The 17,124-nt window shown below is 32.6% G+C and overlaps 3 protein-coding genes and 2 pseudogenes across 3 annotated transcripts; 3 read left to right on the top strand and 2 right to left on the bottom strand.

Moving 5' to 3' along the window:
- Positions 1-652: 652 nt before the first annotated feature.
- Positions 653-2,380, top strand: LOC123917746 (lignin-forming anionic peroxidase-like). Its single transcript, XM_045969567.1, has 4 exons — positions 653-1,069; positions 1,174-1,365; positions 1,476-1,641; positions 1,763-2,380. Exons 1-4 carry the CDS (start codon positions 860-862, stop codon positions 2,158-2,160), a joined length of 966 nt encoding a protein of 321 aa, XP_045825523.1. The 5' UTR covers positions 653-859; the 3' UTR covers positions 2,161-2,380.
- Positions 2,381-3,044: 664 nt separating this feature from the next.
- On the bottom strand, positions 3,045-10,138 carry LOC123917745 (photosystem II stability/assembly factor HCF136, chloroplastic). The gene is made up of 9 exons (XM_045969566.1): positions 9,713-10,138; positions 8,561-8,796; positions 8,169-8,299; positions 7,659-7,791; positions 6,895-7,017; positions 5,463-5,537; positions 4,993-5,108; positions 3,997-4,080; positions 3,045-3,288 (listed from the first exon to the last, which is right to left on the bottom strand). Exons 1-8 carry the CDS (start codon positions 10,011-10,013, stop codon positions 4,014-4,016), a joined length of 1,182 nt encoding a protein of 393 aa, XP_045825522.1. The 5' UTR covers positions 10,014-10,138; the 3' UTR covers positions 3,045-3,288; positions 3,997-4,013.
- A 1,277-nt stretch (positions 10,139-11,415) lies between these two features.
- Positions 11,416-13,260, top strand: LOC123917744 (annotated as a pseudogene).
- An 885-nt stretch (positions 13,261-14,145) lies between these two features.
- Positions 14,146-15,370, bottom strand: LOC123914826 (annotated as a pseudogene).
- A 139-nt stretch (positions 15,371-15,509) lies between these two features.
- Positions 15,510-16,860, top strand: LOC123914824. The gene is made up of 5 exons (XM_045965995.1): positions 15,510-15,590; positions 15,676-15,771; positions 15,884-15,958; positions 16,065-16,157; positions 16,840-16,860. Exons 1-5 carry the CDS (start codon positions 15,543-15,545, stop codon positions 16,858-16,860), a joined length of 333 nt encoding a protein of 110 aa, XP_045821951.1. The 5' UTR covers positions 15,510-15,542.
- The last annotated feature ends 264 nt before the right edge of the window (positions 16,861-17,124 follow it).

Raw genomic sequence — 17,124 nt, 5'->3', positions numbered from 1 at the left:
GTTTATATGAATCTTGGCTTAATTTTACAAATACTCATACTTGGTTTCTTTTGAACTGGCGTAGCTCTTCTTCGTTTTAATTAAAAGAAAATTTAACTTTGATTTTCTTTTAATTAAGTGTAGTGGCCGTAATTCTACTTACTAAATATAATATTTGGTAGGGAGCATCACAGTTCCATCGCCCGCAACTACAATAGGGATGAGGAGCTAGAACCATTTGATGTTAGAACTGACCCTCTCAAATTAAATGGTCCAGTGAACCGGATACTGGTGGTAAAAACAAAACAAAAAAAAAATATTTAGAATTTGAGACTCAACCTCTAGATATATAATGTGATATCTCTACTAACTAAGCTAAATCCACCGAAAAATAATTTAACTTTGAGTCTATTAAACTATAATAATTATTTAAGAAGTACTCATTCAAATTAGGATAATGTTGAAAATTATAGTATATAATAAATACATGTCGTTAGCTTACAAAAACATAAGTGTCCATGATGAACTGGCATTGTCAACGAAATTAATTAAGGAGAATTGGTCACTTAAATACTATTTCCAAAAGCCAAAAGGGAGGGTTAAGGCATATGCATGCAATGCAGCTTTTAATTAGCAACGCGTTGCAACTTGCAGCGTACTATAGTGACCAATGACATTTTCTAACACACCATGCTATGCTATGCTATAAATTCATCAGAACTCGTATCATCTTCACAATCAAACCTAACCATTATCATCTCTTCACTTGTATTCAACAAAAAAATACCTTTTTAATTACCTTTTTTTGGTTTTCTTGTGTGTCAAGTTAAAAAGTATATTATTCCACTTCACATATAGTAACATTCCAATATTGTGTGCCATGGCTACTACTAAAATTATCACTAGTTTTGTTGTCATATTGGTGCTCCTAGGCACAATATGTGATGCGCAATTGACATCTACGTTTTATGATAGTACATGCCCTAATGCACTTAGCACAATTAGAACTGCAATTCGTACTGCAGTTTCTAAAGAGCGTCGTATGGCTGCATCTCTCATTCGCCTTCATTTTCATGATTGCTTTGTTAAGGTAATTACTTTATTTATATAATGTTTGTCAATTTTCTTGTTACTATTAATTTTTTATATAAATTTGCTAAGTGGTAGATTGGCTAAATTTGAATTATTTTGCAGGGGTGTGATGCATCAATTTTATTGAATGATAGTTCCACAATCGAGAGCGAAAAGAGTGCACGTCCAAATATTAACTCGGTAAGGGGATTTGAAATCATTGATAAAGCAAAATCTGAGGTGGAGAAAGTATGTCCCGGAATTGTGTCTTGTGCAGACATTGTAGCCATAGCAGCACGTGATGCATCATTCGCTGTAAGTTTAAGTTACAGTTAGAATATCCATGCTCAATATATTATTAATACTAATTTCATAAATAATTAAAGCATACACAATAATATAACAAATATCATCTATATGTGCAGGTTGGTGGTCCTTCATGGACAGTGAAACTTGGACGAAGAGACTCTACCACCGCAAGCAAAACTTTGGCCAATACTGACCTTCCATTATTTACAGACGATCTTAAAACTCTTATATCTCATTTTACAAAAAAAAATCTCACTCCTAGAGACATGGTTACTCTATCTGGTAAATTCATTACTAGCTCTTACAAATTTTTAGATTTGTCTATATAACTAACTTTAATTAATCAATGTGCAAACCTTTGCTTGTATGAAAATTAATATTGGTGACTTTTATTTTAACTTAGGTGCGCATACTATTGGACAAGCTCAGTGTTTCACATTTCGTGGCAGGATATACAACAATGCAAGTGACATAGATGCTGGATTTGCTAGCACTCGTCAACGTGGTTGTCCATCGTCTAGCACTACCGCAAACGATCAAAAGTTGGCAGCACTGGATTTGGTTACACCAAATTCTTTTGACAACAACTACTTTAAGAATTTAATTCAGAAGAAGGGTCTTCTTCAATCCGATCAAGTTCTGTTTAGCGGAGGATCTACTGATTCTATTGTTTCAGAATACAGCAAAAATCCTACAACTTTCAAGTCAGACTTTGCAGCTGCTATGATAAAGATGGGAGATATTGAACCCTTAACTGGATCGGTTGGAGTCATAAGGAGCATCTGCAGTGCTGTCAACTAGTTTTACAAAATCCTTTCTTCATGAGCATCAATCAATTGCCAATTGCTTTTAATGTTGTGTGCCAATATTTTCAAATTTGATCATTAATTAATTATTTTGTATATCTTCAATTGTACGGTGTTAAATATTTGGCATCAATTCATTTAATTGTATGTGCACACTATACTACATATTTGTACAATGATCAAGACATTGTATGTTATTTTGGTTTAAGGGATGTCATGCTTTATGTCTATATAGTACTATTATTATTTTGCCAAGTTAATTTTTGTTTGTGTAAATGAACAAACTTTTCATTTGAGGAGTAAACACTAATAAAATCATGTCTTTAATTGTTTTAAATTATATCACTTATTCATTTTATAGATTTTTCACTAACTTCATAAGATTGCCGTAACATAGATATGTTTCTGGAATGTCATGAAATTTTGGGCGGAGTTTCAATGAAGCTGAACTTTCTTGGATTGTTCTTATTGTACGACTTGTCTTTCTTTGAGGAGAGTCCCCCTTTTAAAAATGGACGAGACCTCTCTTTTTTCAACATAGATCACGGTACCGTGTTAATGCTTCGTGGCTAGGTTAAATTAGCTTTTCCTTGACCTAGTATAAAAATTGGGATTTGTTCGGGTCACACACCCCGAACAAACTCCTTAATGTATCTGTCTCTCAAATAAATAGCCTTCCATTTTTTAGGGAATGAATAGGATTATGATCAGGAGTCATCTCATGCATCACTTGTAAGTGGTACAATTAACCTTTAATTTTTTTTTTAATGTCTACAATATGTCCTTTTGGTGTATTTAATACATGCAGCACTTACAATTGATGCATGAGATAATTCACCTACAACTTATACTAGTCGATGAAACTATGCACTCAGTTTCTATACATTACAACATATGCATCACTTTGCATTTAAATGTAATAGTAGCATGACAATTACAGTGTTAAATTGACATAATATAGCTATATTTATAGTGGTGATCATACTAAGCATGACAATTTTCACACCTCACATATTTCAGCGTGACATCAAGGAACTGATTTGATCCAGGAACTTTCTTCGGCGTAATGAGTACTAAGCATGGATATTTAATCTGCTACAAAATTGCAATTGAGTTGACAAACCTGTAAAATTTCAAGTTTGATGAAAAATTAAACCAAAAAGATCACCTTAAAATAATGTTCTAACTTGGACTTGGTAGTTTCTTTCCACTTCTAAATTAATTGTATAAGAGGAATCCTATTCCTGACCCTATACTTGAGGTCCTTGTTAAAATCATGCTTGCATTAGTTGACTCCAAAAATTAATGTTCCCAATGAATGAGGATCAGCAAAATATCACATAAGACCAGAATTCTTTTTCTTCTAGAACTTCTATCATCTTGTTTCTTCTCTTTTTTCTCTCGAATCCATACGTAAATCAGAAAAATGAGGAGTTTCTTAGCAGGCATTCTCAGTTTCAGTATGATTTTAAAAAAAAAATGCTTTCTTTTATCATTTCTTGTTTCAACTAATAATTACATAAGTATAATCTTATTTTAATTTTGTTGTGTTTTTAAAGATTGTATAGGAAACATTGAAAATAATTCTTCATTATTTTCACTGCTTTTAATACAAATTTTTTAAAATAAGAAATACTAGAATGAAAAAAGTTGTAATTTTGCAATTAATAGCAAAAATAAGAATTTAAAGATGCAAAAGAATTTTTCATTCTAAATCACAAAACAATCATAAAACTATACAGACACTCAGACAGTTAAATGATTAAGCTGAAACTATTAGTGACATTGAAAGATAGCTTATGTCAGCCAGAAACAGGAGACTGTTATTTACCATGTTATATCGAAGCTCTATCCAAGGTAGCGAAGCAAGACTCCATCATTTCCCAATACAAATCCCTTCTTTTCATCAATGAACCTGCAGCAAGTAGACCATTACAATATTTTACCCAAAATTTTTACAAACTCTAATCCTCATACTCCTTATTTTATGGTGTATGTTAATAGGAGGGGCAAAGAAGGAAACTAGTGGTATTGGGCCTAAAGAGCAAGACATGCGTGTATAGAAGAAGAAAGTGACAACTGGCTGGTGACTTTGTTACGAACCCAATAATTGGATTCCAAAAACATATCAATATTGATAAGAAAAAGATAAAGATACACCAGAGAACATACTCTCTGTACACTGGTTTGAAACCAGTCAAAACAATATTTTTCATAAGATACTTTCTAAGGGAATGGGAAGTCTATATTTATAGAATTCCTATACACAGGGAGAGGGAAAAGATCAATGACAACTGGCCTACAACAGAAAACTAACTGAACCCAACTAACTAAGAATACTAACTATCTTCTATACCAACTCTTAACTACTTTAATTTCCCTTCATTCTATATCCTAACAGGCTGCAGAAGTGGAAGAAGGAGAAAAGGAGCGGGAAGGAGTAACAGCACGGGAAGCTGGCAGGTATCTCAGTAAAGGGGTACGCCTACTAAGGTGACCATTTTCATTTCTCCAAGGAGATCATCTCCATCCGTTTTATATTTTAGTCCTAAATAAGTATCCATAATGAACATGCTACCTCCTCCGACATTACACACATACACACGCTATTACATTCCACATAATATTATTGATTGGTTTTGTTAGCATCTCTTGAGAATAGGAAAGGAGTAACACAGACTGATACAAGTGGAGAATATATCTACAACATGAGGAACCTGGTTTGGTTGGCACGAGAGATCTACCAATAAATTTGTGGTTTTAAAGTGTACACTCATAATTAAGTACAATTATATAAAAGTAGAGTCTAGTAATAGTTAATACTCACTTTACTGCATATAAATTTGCAGCAATGTTGTCAGCAGCTTTGTCACGGATCCATGACTTGCCACCATTATTAGTTCTCAAGAGAATACCACTACCACCTGCTGCCCAAGCCTCATCCTGTATTCATAATTTTGCAAATTTATATATAAAAGAAAACTAAAATTATTCTCAAAATTTGAAATTAATAATATTGAAAGAACTGCAAAAGGAAATGGTCATATTGCGAATGTTTTTATTCATTTTAAACTGATACAATACAAGCAAGAATTTATTAATTCAACAAAGTGGCATTGTAATTTAGCAATCACAAATTGTTATGAATTTTAATACGAAAAGGGGGAATGCATAATAATACATGAGTGAGGTCTATGTAAAAGTTATTTAGTAATAACTGTATACCCCACTTAAATATACTTAGACATCTTCATATATCATGTAAGACTTTTCCAACAAAACAACATTATCCCTTACCGTTGAACGATAACCCACATCAAGAATGCCAAACCCCCGGCTTTGAACAGGAATTTCCTCAAATTCTTCAGTTATCTGTAACAATAAAGTACTGTTCTCAAAATTATGCAACTAAAATTTGAAGAGAAAAAATGAGGAAGAAATCAGTAGCAAGAAAAACGTGTATGGAACTCGGTTCTGATTGACCAAAAAGAATTCAATGGATATGGTTGTCAAGATCGGGAGTTAACTCCTCAGATCTTACGATCTTACGAGTTGGCCGTCATCCACCGTGCCGGAGCGGTTCAAAACTCCTAAGATACGCTGAAACAGTGAAAGCGCAGAGGAAGAGCGTGAAATCGCAGGATCAGCGATCTTCCACGCATCGTTTCATACCGGATTAATAAAGTTGCAACTCCTTTCGCACCGACCCGACCCGGTTGCTCTGTTTTAACCCGGTTCATATTGCACTTCCCCACCCCGAAACTGAACCGTTTCAACTAGAAACCTGCTCGTTTTGGATCGAAAATTGAGGAACGTTTGTTAACATGGGGAATTGGTGGCTATTTGATACAAATCGCATCCCTATCCCTAATTCATCAACCGTATCTCTAATTTCATTAATAGTATTTACTAATCATTCACTTGTATTCCCTAGTTCAATCTCTTCTATAAATTCTCTTCATCCTATTCTCATCTCTTCAACCTCTCAGAACTGCACTTGTCTCGAAGGACTTGATGAATTAGGGGTTTTTAAGTTTAAGTTTAAGAGTCTAAGCTATTAAGTTTAAGAGTCTATGTTTAGTTTTTAAGTTTAAGAGTCTAAGTTATTTTTATATGTCTAAGTTTATTTAAGTTTAAAAGTCTAAGCTATTTTGATTATGTTAATGACTAATGAAGTTTTTATGTTTTGATTATGTTTAATATTAATGATGTTTTTATGTTTGAGAAAATTTGTGGGATCTTACGATCCTTGTTACGATCCTACGATCTACGATCTGTTTATACCCCAACGATCTTTAGTGGGATCCCGATCCTGGAAGTGAGAGGGTTCTGGAACTTGTACATTTTCTCCCTATTTCTACAAGATGACATTTTGCGGCAGTAGAATCAAAAATGCAGATTAAGCATGATAAATTTGGTGGAGACAACCAAAATGAATATTTAACAACACAACGAAGGAGGATGCAATAAAGAAAGACGTTTGAACGAAGACCACAATTGACTCATTGACAAACAAGATAAGAAAGAGTAAATAAAGTATGTGCAATATAGAGATGGAAATGTCCTGGTGGAAAAGGTTGACAAAATTAAGAAAAAAGCCACAAAGACTGAAATGAGAGAAAAGGAAGACCACATAAGAAAAATAAGACTATCAAAAAGGAAAGGAGTGAAAAGGAAGATGGCCAGTATCATATGGGTATAATAGAATGAAATTCTATAAATTAACTACCCCTGTGCCCTTGCTGAGATAAAGACCACCTCCACGGACAAGAAGCCACAGACCACCATCTGCTCTCCATCCCATGTTCTGGATTCTTCTGGCAACTGCTCTGTTATGTGGCTGCCAGTATGCCTGAAATTAAATAAACATGTAATCAAGCACTATTAGAGCAGAAGAAACATCAACCAAAATGACATCTATGGCTAAATGGAAAACCCATAATCTACACAAGCCAGATACTTGAGACATTAAAACATATATTACACGGAAAAAAGTACAAATTTCACAAGTGCAAAAAAAGAGATCTCTTATTTTTAGTCTGTTGGTAGAATTTTTTCTTCAAGAGGTCTATCCTATCTATGACATCACCTGGATGAAAACAAACAAAGAAGAAACAGAAATGCGTTTTTAAAGTGGTTGGTGTACAAGAAAATTCTTGGCTCTGCACTGTGCTAAAGTTTATTACATCTCGAGTCCTAACCAAAGATGATTCAGTGATAATACTCCTAATAAAACTTTCAATGTATCAAACTATAATGTTACAAGTCACGGTTACAATTTTAGTAACAACTTTCATTAGTTTGGCAATTGCATATAATCTGTTCTACCAGCCTAGTTTATAGGAACTGCTGCCACTGCAGATTTCCACAATGATGAGTTCATTATAGTTGAATGCTTTAGCATAATCGAATTGCCAGGACAGGCATACCAAAAGTAAAACTACAAAGCATATAAAAGCAAAAGGAAATGGCGTTACAAAGTAAAAGCCTCACCTGACCAGGCTCCCAGGTCAAGTAGAAGTTGCCACGACTTGAGACTGCAACATACCTTCCATCGGGAGATCGGTTGACAGTATTAAAAGTTCCAGTGTAATAGCTGGCACCACTAATACCACTAGAAACTGTTCTGAAGAGGCAACATAGCTAGATAAATGTCTTGATGTATAAACCCGAAATATAATATTTGCAGTATCGAAAATGTGAAAGATGACATGACACATTGGAACAGATTTTGAAGCATTTAAATAAGATGTTGAACTTGTTTATTAGTAGCATGATAAAAAAATATTATTTTCCCAAATTTATAATGCTAGACTTTCCATGTTGCTAATATATAGCAAAGAAAAGAGTTTTCTCCAATCAGAAAGTTGGCTTAGTGCACTTCCTAATTTGCAAGAGTTACATTCCTTAAATAGCATTATGCACCCATCCATACACATACATTATGCATTCTCAGACAGTTACATCAATTGAAGTTTGGTTTTTTGTCTCTCGGAAACTCACCTATTAAGAGTAGCCGACACTGATTCCTGAACAGCAGCCTTCCAATTGTATCCTCTGTTTGAGGTAACATAAATCGCACCTTCATCGGTCACCATCTCTGCACTCTTCTCATTAGTTGCCTTTATGTATACCTTAATATTTAACAACTTAGGTGAGCATTCGATGAACATGATTTTGAATAAAATTAATTTGTACAATTGAATTGATCAATGTGATCCTTAAATTTTTTAATCTGAAAGCAGGCTTGATGATAAATTAGAGTGAAGTTTCCAACCATACACAAAAGTTTTTTTCATCATTACCATCATTATTTAATAAAAAAATATTATTACCATTACTACTAATAATAATATTTATGAAACAAGCATTGTATTTAGACGATGCGTATATACCATATCGCCAGGAAGTTCAGCACTGAGTGGTATCCTTTCCCAACTTTCTCCAGCATCAGGAGTGTACAAAAGAATTGCAGGTTTTCCCACAATCCATCCTTCTTTCCCTTTGAAGCTGATAGAATTAAATCTGTAGTTAAAATCTTCATCTTCTGCAGATGGTATAGAACGTGGAGCCCAAGTGTTTCCTCCATCTTTAGTCTCCAAAAGAGTTTGCCTTGTCCCCAGAAGAAAACCTACACAAGAGCACCGTTTCCATTTTACAATACAAATTCAAACAACAAAAACAAACAAAATATGCAAGCATTTCATAAACATAATTTTGAAAAGATAAAATTTTGTAAAATGTAATTTGGTTATAACTAAGTATAAAGTAAATTGATTAATGTTTACATCCTTTTAAATTAGAACAAATTTGATGTAAAAATTAGTGCAATTATTTCAATCCAATACAAAAACTAGTTTTATTATTTCTAGTCGATGTTTGGATAAATAATTTATTTATAGCACAAAACTAATGTCACATAAGTGTTTAAGTATAAACTATGAGCTTGTTTGGATTGGCTTATTTGAGTTTATCGACTGGCATAAGTTTTGTGAGACTATTTGGGAGAACGTATGAAAGCAGCTTAGGACAATTTTCATATATTTTTTCAGCTTATTTTTCATAAGTTCTCCAATATAACTTACGAAAACAGCTCGTAGCATTTACAAAAACAATTTATCTTTATTTTATCTTTCTCTATAAAAATAGCTTATGTAAGCTTAAACATTAGCGCTTATCATGATAAGCACTAGTGCTATAAGAAGTTTACCCAAACAAACCCATTCCTATAACAAAAGATAAGTTAAAGTCAAACTATTTTCATATAAGTTATCTAAAATATGCTTAATCGCTGAAAAGAGCTTATAGTTATGTCAAGCTGTTTCCTCCACATACTCTTCCAAACAGTATCTCACAAGTGCTTATACTCATAAATATAGTCAAATAAGTCAATTCAGCCACACAATGCAGGCAGAATCAATTTTAATTGAAAATAATAAAATTCATAAATCATAATGCATTTTAACCAAAATCACGTTTAAGCGGAAAAAATCAAGTGTGAACATAAATGAAACACAAAACAGTAAGAGAATGAAATGATGATTAACCATGGTTAGGATCTTCGGGAACAAAAGCGATATCAAGAAGTACAACACCAGGATCGATAGGGAGGTAAACTCTTTCCCATTCGGAAAGAGTTTCTTCGGATTTCGCCAACTGAGAAGGAACCAGCACCGATATAGCAGTGGTTTCCGCTATGAACTGTCTTCTGGTTCTGGAAAGTTCGAGAGAAGCTTTGACGACGAAGCTTCGGGTTCGAGAATGAACGCCGGATTTAGAAGGTAGTTGAGATAACGACGGTCGGCAAAGAGTGGTTGAATCGGAGAATGTGAATTGTAGAGTCGCCATTGGAACGAACGAACGAATAAACGAACTCGCTTTATCTATCTGCCTTATCCCAAAGAAACCACAATAACGTCTTCGCGGGTGATTTCACTTCATTAGATTGAGTGGATCATAAACTTCCAACCATTTCAATAATATTTTTTTTATAGGGTGTTGTTAACATGTGGATATAGGGTATTTTAATATAGAAATTTAACTTTTAATGATATAAAATTTTAATGCTTGAAAAGTTAAAATTTAATGCTCCAACATTTAATACTTTCTATTTTTGCTTCCTTAACATGTGTTTTTGGTGCACATGTTAACATTCTCCTTTTTTATATATGTTTTTTACTTAAATTTTTTTTTTAAATAGTCAGTAGCTGAAAAATTCACAAGGTGAATAAGTTAAGTTTTCGGAATTCGTATCCAGTGCCTACACATCTAGTGCAATGTTCCTACCAAATGAACTAAGCTCATGAGGCTTAAATATTTTTTTATAAGCACTTAAAATAATAAAAAAAAACTATTTTAAAGTATTTAACAACTTGTTATATTGTATATATTTAATAGAAAAAATATTATTTTATCATAAACAACTTGTACTTGAGTTAATTAAAAAAAAAAAAAAAAAAAAAAAAAACTTGTACTTGAGTTAAAAAATTGTCGTATGGCTTAATGAGAAATGAAAAAGTACACATAGATTGTTCGTGATTTGGTTTGGATCGGTTTTCAAGCAAAAATTCATCAAGTCGTAATTTTTAGTAAAATATTACATCCTTTTTTTCTAAAAAAAAAAATCAATTATGTAATTAATGTGGTGATTGAAAATTAAGTAGTGTCACCATAAATATTTAATTTAATATAAATAAAAGATGAGTTGGTATATATGTAATTTTTTTTTACACATAAATCCATTTAGGTTGGTCTGGGTTGGTCTGGTCGTATTGACTTAGGATCTAAGTCCTAAGAGTCTGTCCCTCCTTGAAGTCTCAAGTTCGATTTTTTCTAGTACTAATTTAACTTATTCAAAGTCTATATTACCAAAGTCTCTTATCGTAAGAACAAGAGATTAATTCCAAAAATAAATTAAAAAATAAAATTATCAAATGAGTAATAATATAAAGGAAAAGATGATGCAAATCTGTGTTATATGGGCCACACAATATTAGTAGGCCCGCAAATGGAAACCTAACAACAACATATAAATAAACAGGGAGTGGATTCTCTCCCTTGACATAACCATGCAGTGAATTTGTAGCCCTCAGATTGAAAAATTAAAAATTAAAAAATATTAGATATGAAGTTTTAAGGGTAAGGATGATGACTGCTCCCTCTCCAGTGAAAAACACACAGGAGACAATCCTTTTCCAAATAAACAGCACCTGAATTTCCCAACTAAGTCACAACTCACAATCATAGCTCATTCATTGTTACTAAATTAGGGTTTAATCAATCGTCTTCTCCACGATGGAAACTGACTACGATGATTATTCCCACATTGCAGAAGAAGAAAATGGTAATCACTTCTCTGTCTTAACTGAATCTGACATAAAGCTTCTTCAAAACAATGACATCAATCACATTTCATCCATTCTCTCAATATCCAAAGCCACTTCATCCCTTCTACTCTCCCACTACAACTGGAACATCACTCAAGTTATGGAATCATGGTTTGATAATCAACAAAAAGTTCAAAAAATCACTGGCTTATCATCAAATCAATCCCAAATACAACAATTAGGGTTTCCAATTTCATCACAAATTCACACTTGTGATATCTGTTTTGAAACCTTTTCTAAAGATGATATCAAGTCATCATGGTGTGGTCATCCATTTTGTATTGATTGTTGGAATCAATATATCGATACAAACATCGATGATCGTAATTGCTTTGAATTTAGATGTCCTCAACCTTCTTGCAATGCAGCTGTTGATGAAGACATGATTTATCAATTGGCAAGTGAGTCGAGAAAGATTACATATGATCGATTTTTGATTCGTTCTTATGTTGAAACTAACAAAAATCGGAAATTGAAGTGGTGTCCTGCTCCGGATTGTGGTTATGCTATAGATTATAATTTACCTGATTCTAGTTCTAGGTTAAATCATGATGTTGAAATTGCGGTGAAGAAGCTCATGCACCGGTGGATTGTGAAACTGTTGCTAAATGGATGGGAAAGATTAGTTCTGATATTGTGATTTCAACTAATACTTGGATTATTGCTAACACAAAACCATGTCCTAATTGCAAGATACCTATTCAGAAAAACGAAGGATGCCATCTAATGAATTGCAGATTATGTAAGTTTATCTTTTGCTGGTTATGTCTCCGTGATTATACTATATGTCGAAAAGAACATTGCAAAAAATTAAATGTTGAACAAGTTCAGAAATTACAACAAGAGACATATGGTGATGAAATGCAAATAAACATATCAAGAAATTTGGAAAGGGACACTTACTGCTATGAAAGTTGGACTAAAAATGAGATTTCAAGAAAAAAGGCTCTTTCGAAATTGATCGAGATTAGTAGTAAAGTGTATATAAAGAGTTTGAGTATATCAAAGGAAAAGCCTGAAGGTTATTTTGTTTTCATAAAGGATGCATGGAAACAGATTGTCGAAGGTAGAAGAATTCTCAAATGGGCTGATGTATATGGATACAATCTTCCTGAGAATGAAAATGCTAAGATTGAGTTTTTTGAACACATCAAAGGTATGTCACAGGTTGCTTTGGATAAGCTTCAGCATAGTGCAGAAACTGAATTAGGAAAGGTTCTAAATGATGGGTCAGAAAAAGAATTTTGTGATTTTCGGTCGAATTTAATCAATCTGACTAGTGTGACTTAAAGGTATTTTATGAATTTGGTTAAGGAATTAGAGAATGGTTTTGATGTTGTGTCTGTGAAAAAGTATACTGGGGTGAAAAGGGTGTCACGTGAAACTGGCGACAACTCGAATCAAAATCGGAATACTAGAAGGCGAAGCGGAATCCAAGTATGATTATGAACTACTAACCAGACATTGATACTTGACATTTGACAATGTGAAAAGTGTGGAGATAACAATTCTGGCTCTGTCATGGTCCACCAGTGTATTAGCTGCAAACTGCATTTTGATTCCGAGGGAATTTTATTTTCTCACTGCTTTACTTTTAAATTTTAATTTAATGAATTTAGTAGATCTTTAACATGTAATTATTTTCATTTGTAGACACAATCTATTTAAACTTTGTTTCCCTTTGATTGGTCTAATATAATTTTGTTTACCAACTACATAAGAAGGATTGAAGTTACTTGTATCATTCAGGAATGTTTAGATAGATGATAGGAGTCTCTTTTAATGTAATCAGAGAGGTCTCGAAATCGAATTCTAGAAATACAGCAATGCTAAAACTATTAAAAGAAAGTTCATGTAAGCAGAAAATAATGAAGTACAGTCAGTCAATGATAGAATCTGTATTCATTAAACCTTCTATTTGCAACAATGCAAAAAAAAAAAAAAAAAAAACCCGCAAATGCTTGCATGAGATCATCTTCTGTACTAAGTAATAACAGGGGAAACTACTCTGTATCCATGTTGGAAAAAGAGAGGCCTCGTCCATTTTTAAAAGGAGACCTCTTTTCAAAGAAAGACAAATCGTACAATAAGAACAACCTAAGAAAGTTCAGCTTCGTTGAAACTCCGCCCAAAATTTCATGTCATTCCAGAAACATCTATGTTATGGGAATCTTATTAAGTTAGTGAAAAATCTATGAAATGAATAAGTGAAATAATTCAAAACAATTAAAGCCATGATTTTGTTGGCGTTTACTCCTCAATTGAAAAGTTTGTTCATTTACACAAACAAAATATAACTTTGCAAAATAATATTAGTACTATAGACATAAAGCATGACATCCCTTAAACCAAAGTAAAATACAATGTCTTGATCATTGTATAAATATATAGTATGCACATACAATTAAATGAATTGATACCAATTTTTTTTTTATCAAATGATACCAAATATTTTAACACCTTACAATTGTAGATATACAAAATAATTAATTTAATGATCAAATTTGAAAATATTGACACCAACATTAAAAGCTTTCGTAAAACTAGTTGATGAGATATACAAAGCTTTCCCAAAATTGTAGATATACAAAGCAATTGTCAATTGATTGATGCTGCTGACGAAGAAAGGATTTCGTAAAACTAGTTGACCACACTACAGATGCTCCTTATGACTCCACCTGATCCAGTTAAGGGTTCAATATCTCCCATCTTTATCATAGCAGCTGCAAAGTCTGACTTAAAAGTTGTAGGATTTTTGCTGTATTCTGAAACAATAGAATCAGTAGATCTTCCGCTAAACAGAACTTGATCAGATTGAAGAAGACCCTTCTTCTGAATTAAATTCTTAAAGTAAGAATTTGGTGTAACAAAATCCAGTGCTGCCAACTTTTGATCGTTTGCGGTAGTGCTAGACGATGGACAACCACGTTGACGAGTGCTAGCAAATCCAGCATCTATGTCACTTGCATTGTTGTATATCCTGCCACGAAATGTGAAACACCGAGCTTGTCCAATTGTATGTGCACCTAAGTTAAAATAAAAGTCACCAGTATTAATTTTCATACAAGCAAAGGTTTACACATTGATTAATAAAAGTCAGTTATATAGACAAAGGGAAAAATTTGTATGAGCTAGTAATGAATTTACCAGATAGAGTACCATGTCTCTAGGAGTGAGATTTTTGTTTGTAAAACGAGATATAAGAGTTTTAAGATCATCTGTAAATAATGGAAGGTCTGTATTGGCCAAACTTTTGCTTGCGGTGGTAGAGTCTCTTCGTCCAAGTTTCACTGTCCATGAAGGACCACCAACCTGCATCATATAGATGTTATTTTGTTATATTATTGTGTAAGCTTTAATTGTTTATGAAATTAGTATTAATAATATATTGAGCATGGATATTCTAATTGTAACTTAAACTTACAGCAAATGATGCATCACGTGCTGCTATGGCTACAATGTCTGCACAAGAGACAATTCCGGGACATACTTTCTCCACCTCAGATTTTGCTTTATCAATGATTTCAAATCCCCTTACCGAGTTAATATTCGGACGTGCACTCTTTTCGCTCTCGATTGTGGAACTATCATCCAATAAAATTGATGCATCACACCCCTGCAAATCAATTCAAATTTAGCCAATCTACCACTTAGCAAATTTATATAAAAAATTAATAGTAACAAGCAAATTGACAAACAAAAATTTATAGATGAAATAATTACCTTAACAAAACAATCATGAAAATGAAGGCGAATGAGAGATGCAACCATACGACGCTCTTTAGAAACTGCAGTACGAATGGCAGTTCTAATTGTACAATTGGAAACTTAATTCAATAATGGAGAAAATTATTTCAAGGTAATTAAGTTTATACTTTATGGGTTTTTGTTATATACTATAAACATAAATTATTACAAAAGGAAGTTTATATTTTATATGATTTTATGTGGCTTTTTTTTCTTATGAATTAGTGTTTTTACGGTTGATCAAATGGCGAATGGCAATAGAAAGAACAATACTGTATGGCTTTATCCCAAAGTAAGTGTGGTATTCTAACTTTATATATATTTACTTTTTTGATAATTAAGTATTGACTATATATAATTATGTCATCCATTTGTAGGGGAGGAAACAATATAATACAAATGACTGTGGATACTATGTAATGAAAAATATGTTGGACATTGTCACTGCTAAGATAACTGAGTCTTGGATGGAGGTAATAATTTTTATTTTTTATAACATCAATAATTTTTTTTAATCGAGTCAAGAATAGTTTTATATTATTATTTACTTATTGTAGGTATTTAATGACCCAAAAGAGTTAACAGCTGACGAGATGTATGAATTGCGACTACGTTGGTCAACATATTTTTTGGAGTTATTGGAGGGTTAAGATTTATCTGGTGAGTTATAGAATAGTTAATTATTTAATAATGCATCTGATTTATTTAATTTTATTTTGGACTGTTTTGAACTTGGTTGCCAATACTTTTGTGCCTTCTTAATTAGGATGGTTTTATGAAGATCGAGGTGTTCGTTGATTTTGCGATGTTGTTCGAGGTGTTCGAGATGAAGATCCTTGTTGGAACAAAGTTCACATTGGTGTGTGAATTGAAAATAAAATTGAGTCTCATATCGGGTACTATAGCATACTAGTGTGTTGTAGCATACTAGTGTGCATTTTGACGAAATAAATAAATTAAGTTTCACATCGGTTACAAACTTTATTTATTTATTTAATTTATTGTGATTTATTTTCCATCAATTTGTAACTGACAAGTTTATGGGAGAATAATTCTACTTGATGGCTAACTACACTAAGGAAACATATACTTATTTTCACGTAAGTAGTGGCCTCTCTTTTTTTTGGGTGAAAATAACAACAAATATAAGAAATCAGGTGCCACAACACTCAATGAGATTGATCAATTATATACAAAATGAAATGATCACAAGTGTGGGTATAGTGGTGATTCGAAACTCTATCTAAAAATTATATTAATAGGTGTGCTTGCATTGGCAGTAATTTATTCTAATGAATATCTCATACCACAATTATATGTTCGAGCTACCTAATGTTCCTTCAGGTATGCTACAATTTATTTTATTTGAAAATGTTCAAGTGGTCATGTGGAACAAGAACCAAAATAAAATTTGGATATGCACATATATAAGTCGTAATTTAGAATATGCATGTGTTGATATTTGTGTATAATTTATGCACCATTAGAACTTTGAATGTTTCTTATAATATTGAGTTAACTATATTGCTTGTTCCTATTAGAAATATGACCGCTACATTTGATAATATTTATGATTGAAGTGCATAAACCTCCTTAGTCATATTTTTAATCCAAACAAAAAGGTTTTTCATGAATGATGTGTTTAATATTTTAGCTAATGCACATAGATTTTGAAACTCGATTGTTAATATGCTTTTGGTTGTCAAATTGCTACTGTTAGTTTTGATGAATTTGTTTTGTTAAGAATTTGATATCATGAACCTTTTCTATGTCAGTAACATAGATTCTCTTTTAGTTACTTCACTAATTTGAAATTTTGGAGATAA

Source organism: Trifolium pratense, linkage group LG3 (genome assembly GCF_020283565.1).
Source record: "Trifolium pratense cultivar HEN17-A07 linkage group LG3, ARS_RC_1.1, whole genome shotgun sequence".
Lineage (NCBI taxonomy): Eukaryota > Viridiplantae > Streptophyta > Magnoliopsida > Fabales > Fabaceae > Trifolium > Trifolium pratense.
The sequence above is the reverse complement of the archived record's forward strand: the minus strand, read 5'-3'. Positions and strand labels throughout refer to the sequence as shown.

Bases quoted from the DNA above. Each gene is read 5' to 3' on its own strand.
- LOC123917746 (XM_045969567.1), top strand. From the start codon at position 860: ATGGCTACTACTAAAATTATCACTAGTTTTGTTGTCATATTGGTGCTC. The intron at 1,070-1,173 runs GTAATTACTTTA...ATTATTTTGCAG, and splicing joins TTCATGATTGCTTTGTTAAG to GGGTGTGATGCATCAATTTT. The intron at 1,366-1,475 runs GTAAGTTTAAGT...CTATATGTGCAG, and splicing joins CACGTGATGCATCATTCGCT to GTTGGTGGTCCTTCATGGAC.
- LOC123914824 (XM_045965995.1), top strand. From the start codon at position 15,543: ATGGCGAATGGCAATAGAAAGAACAATACTGTATGGCTTTATCCCAAA. The intron at 15,591-15,675 runs GTAAGTGTGGTA...ATCCATTTGTAG, and splicing joins CTGTATGGCTTTATCCCAAA to GGGAGGAAACAATATAATAC. The intron at 15,959-16,064 runs GTGAGTTATAGA...CTTCTTAATTAG, and splicing joins GGAGGGTTAAGATTTATCTG to GATGGTTTTATGAAGATCGA.
- LOC123917745 (XM_045969566.1), bottom strand. From the start codon at position 10,013: ATGGCGACTCTACAATTCACATTCTCCGATTCAACCACTCTTTGCCGA. The intron at 7,792-8,168 runs GTGAGTTTCCGA...TTGCCTCTTCAG, and splicing joins GTGTCGGCTACTCTTAATAG to AACAGTTTCTAGTGGTATTA. The intron at 5,538-6,894 runs GTAGTTAATTTA...TTATTGTTACAG, and splicing joins ATCTCAGCAAGGGCACAGGG to ATAACTGAAGAATTTGAGGA.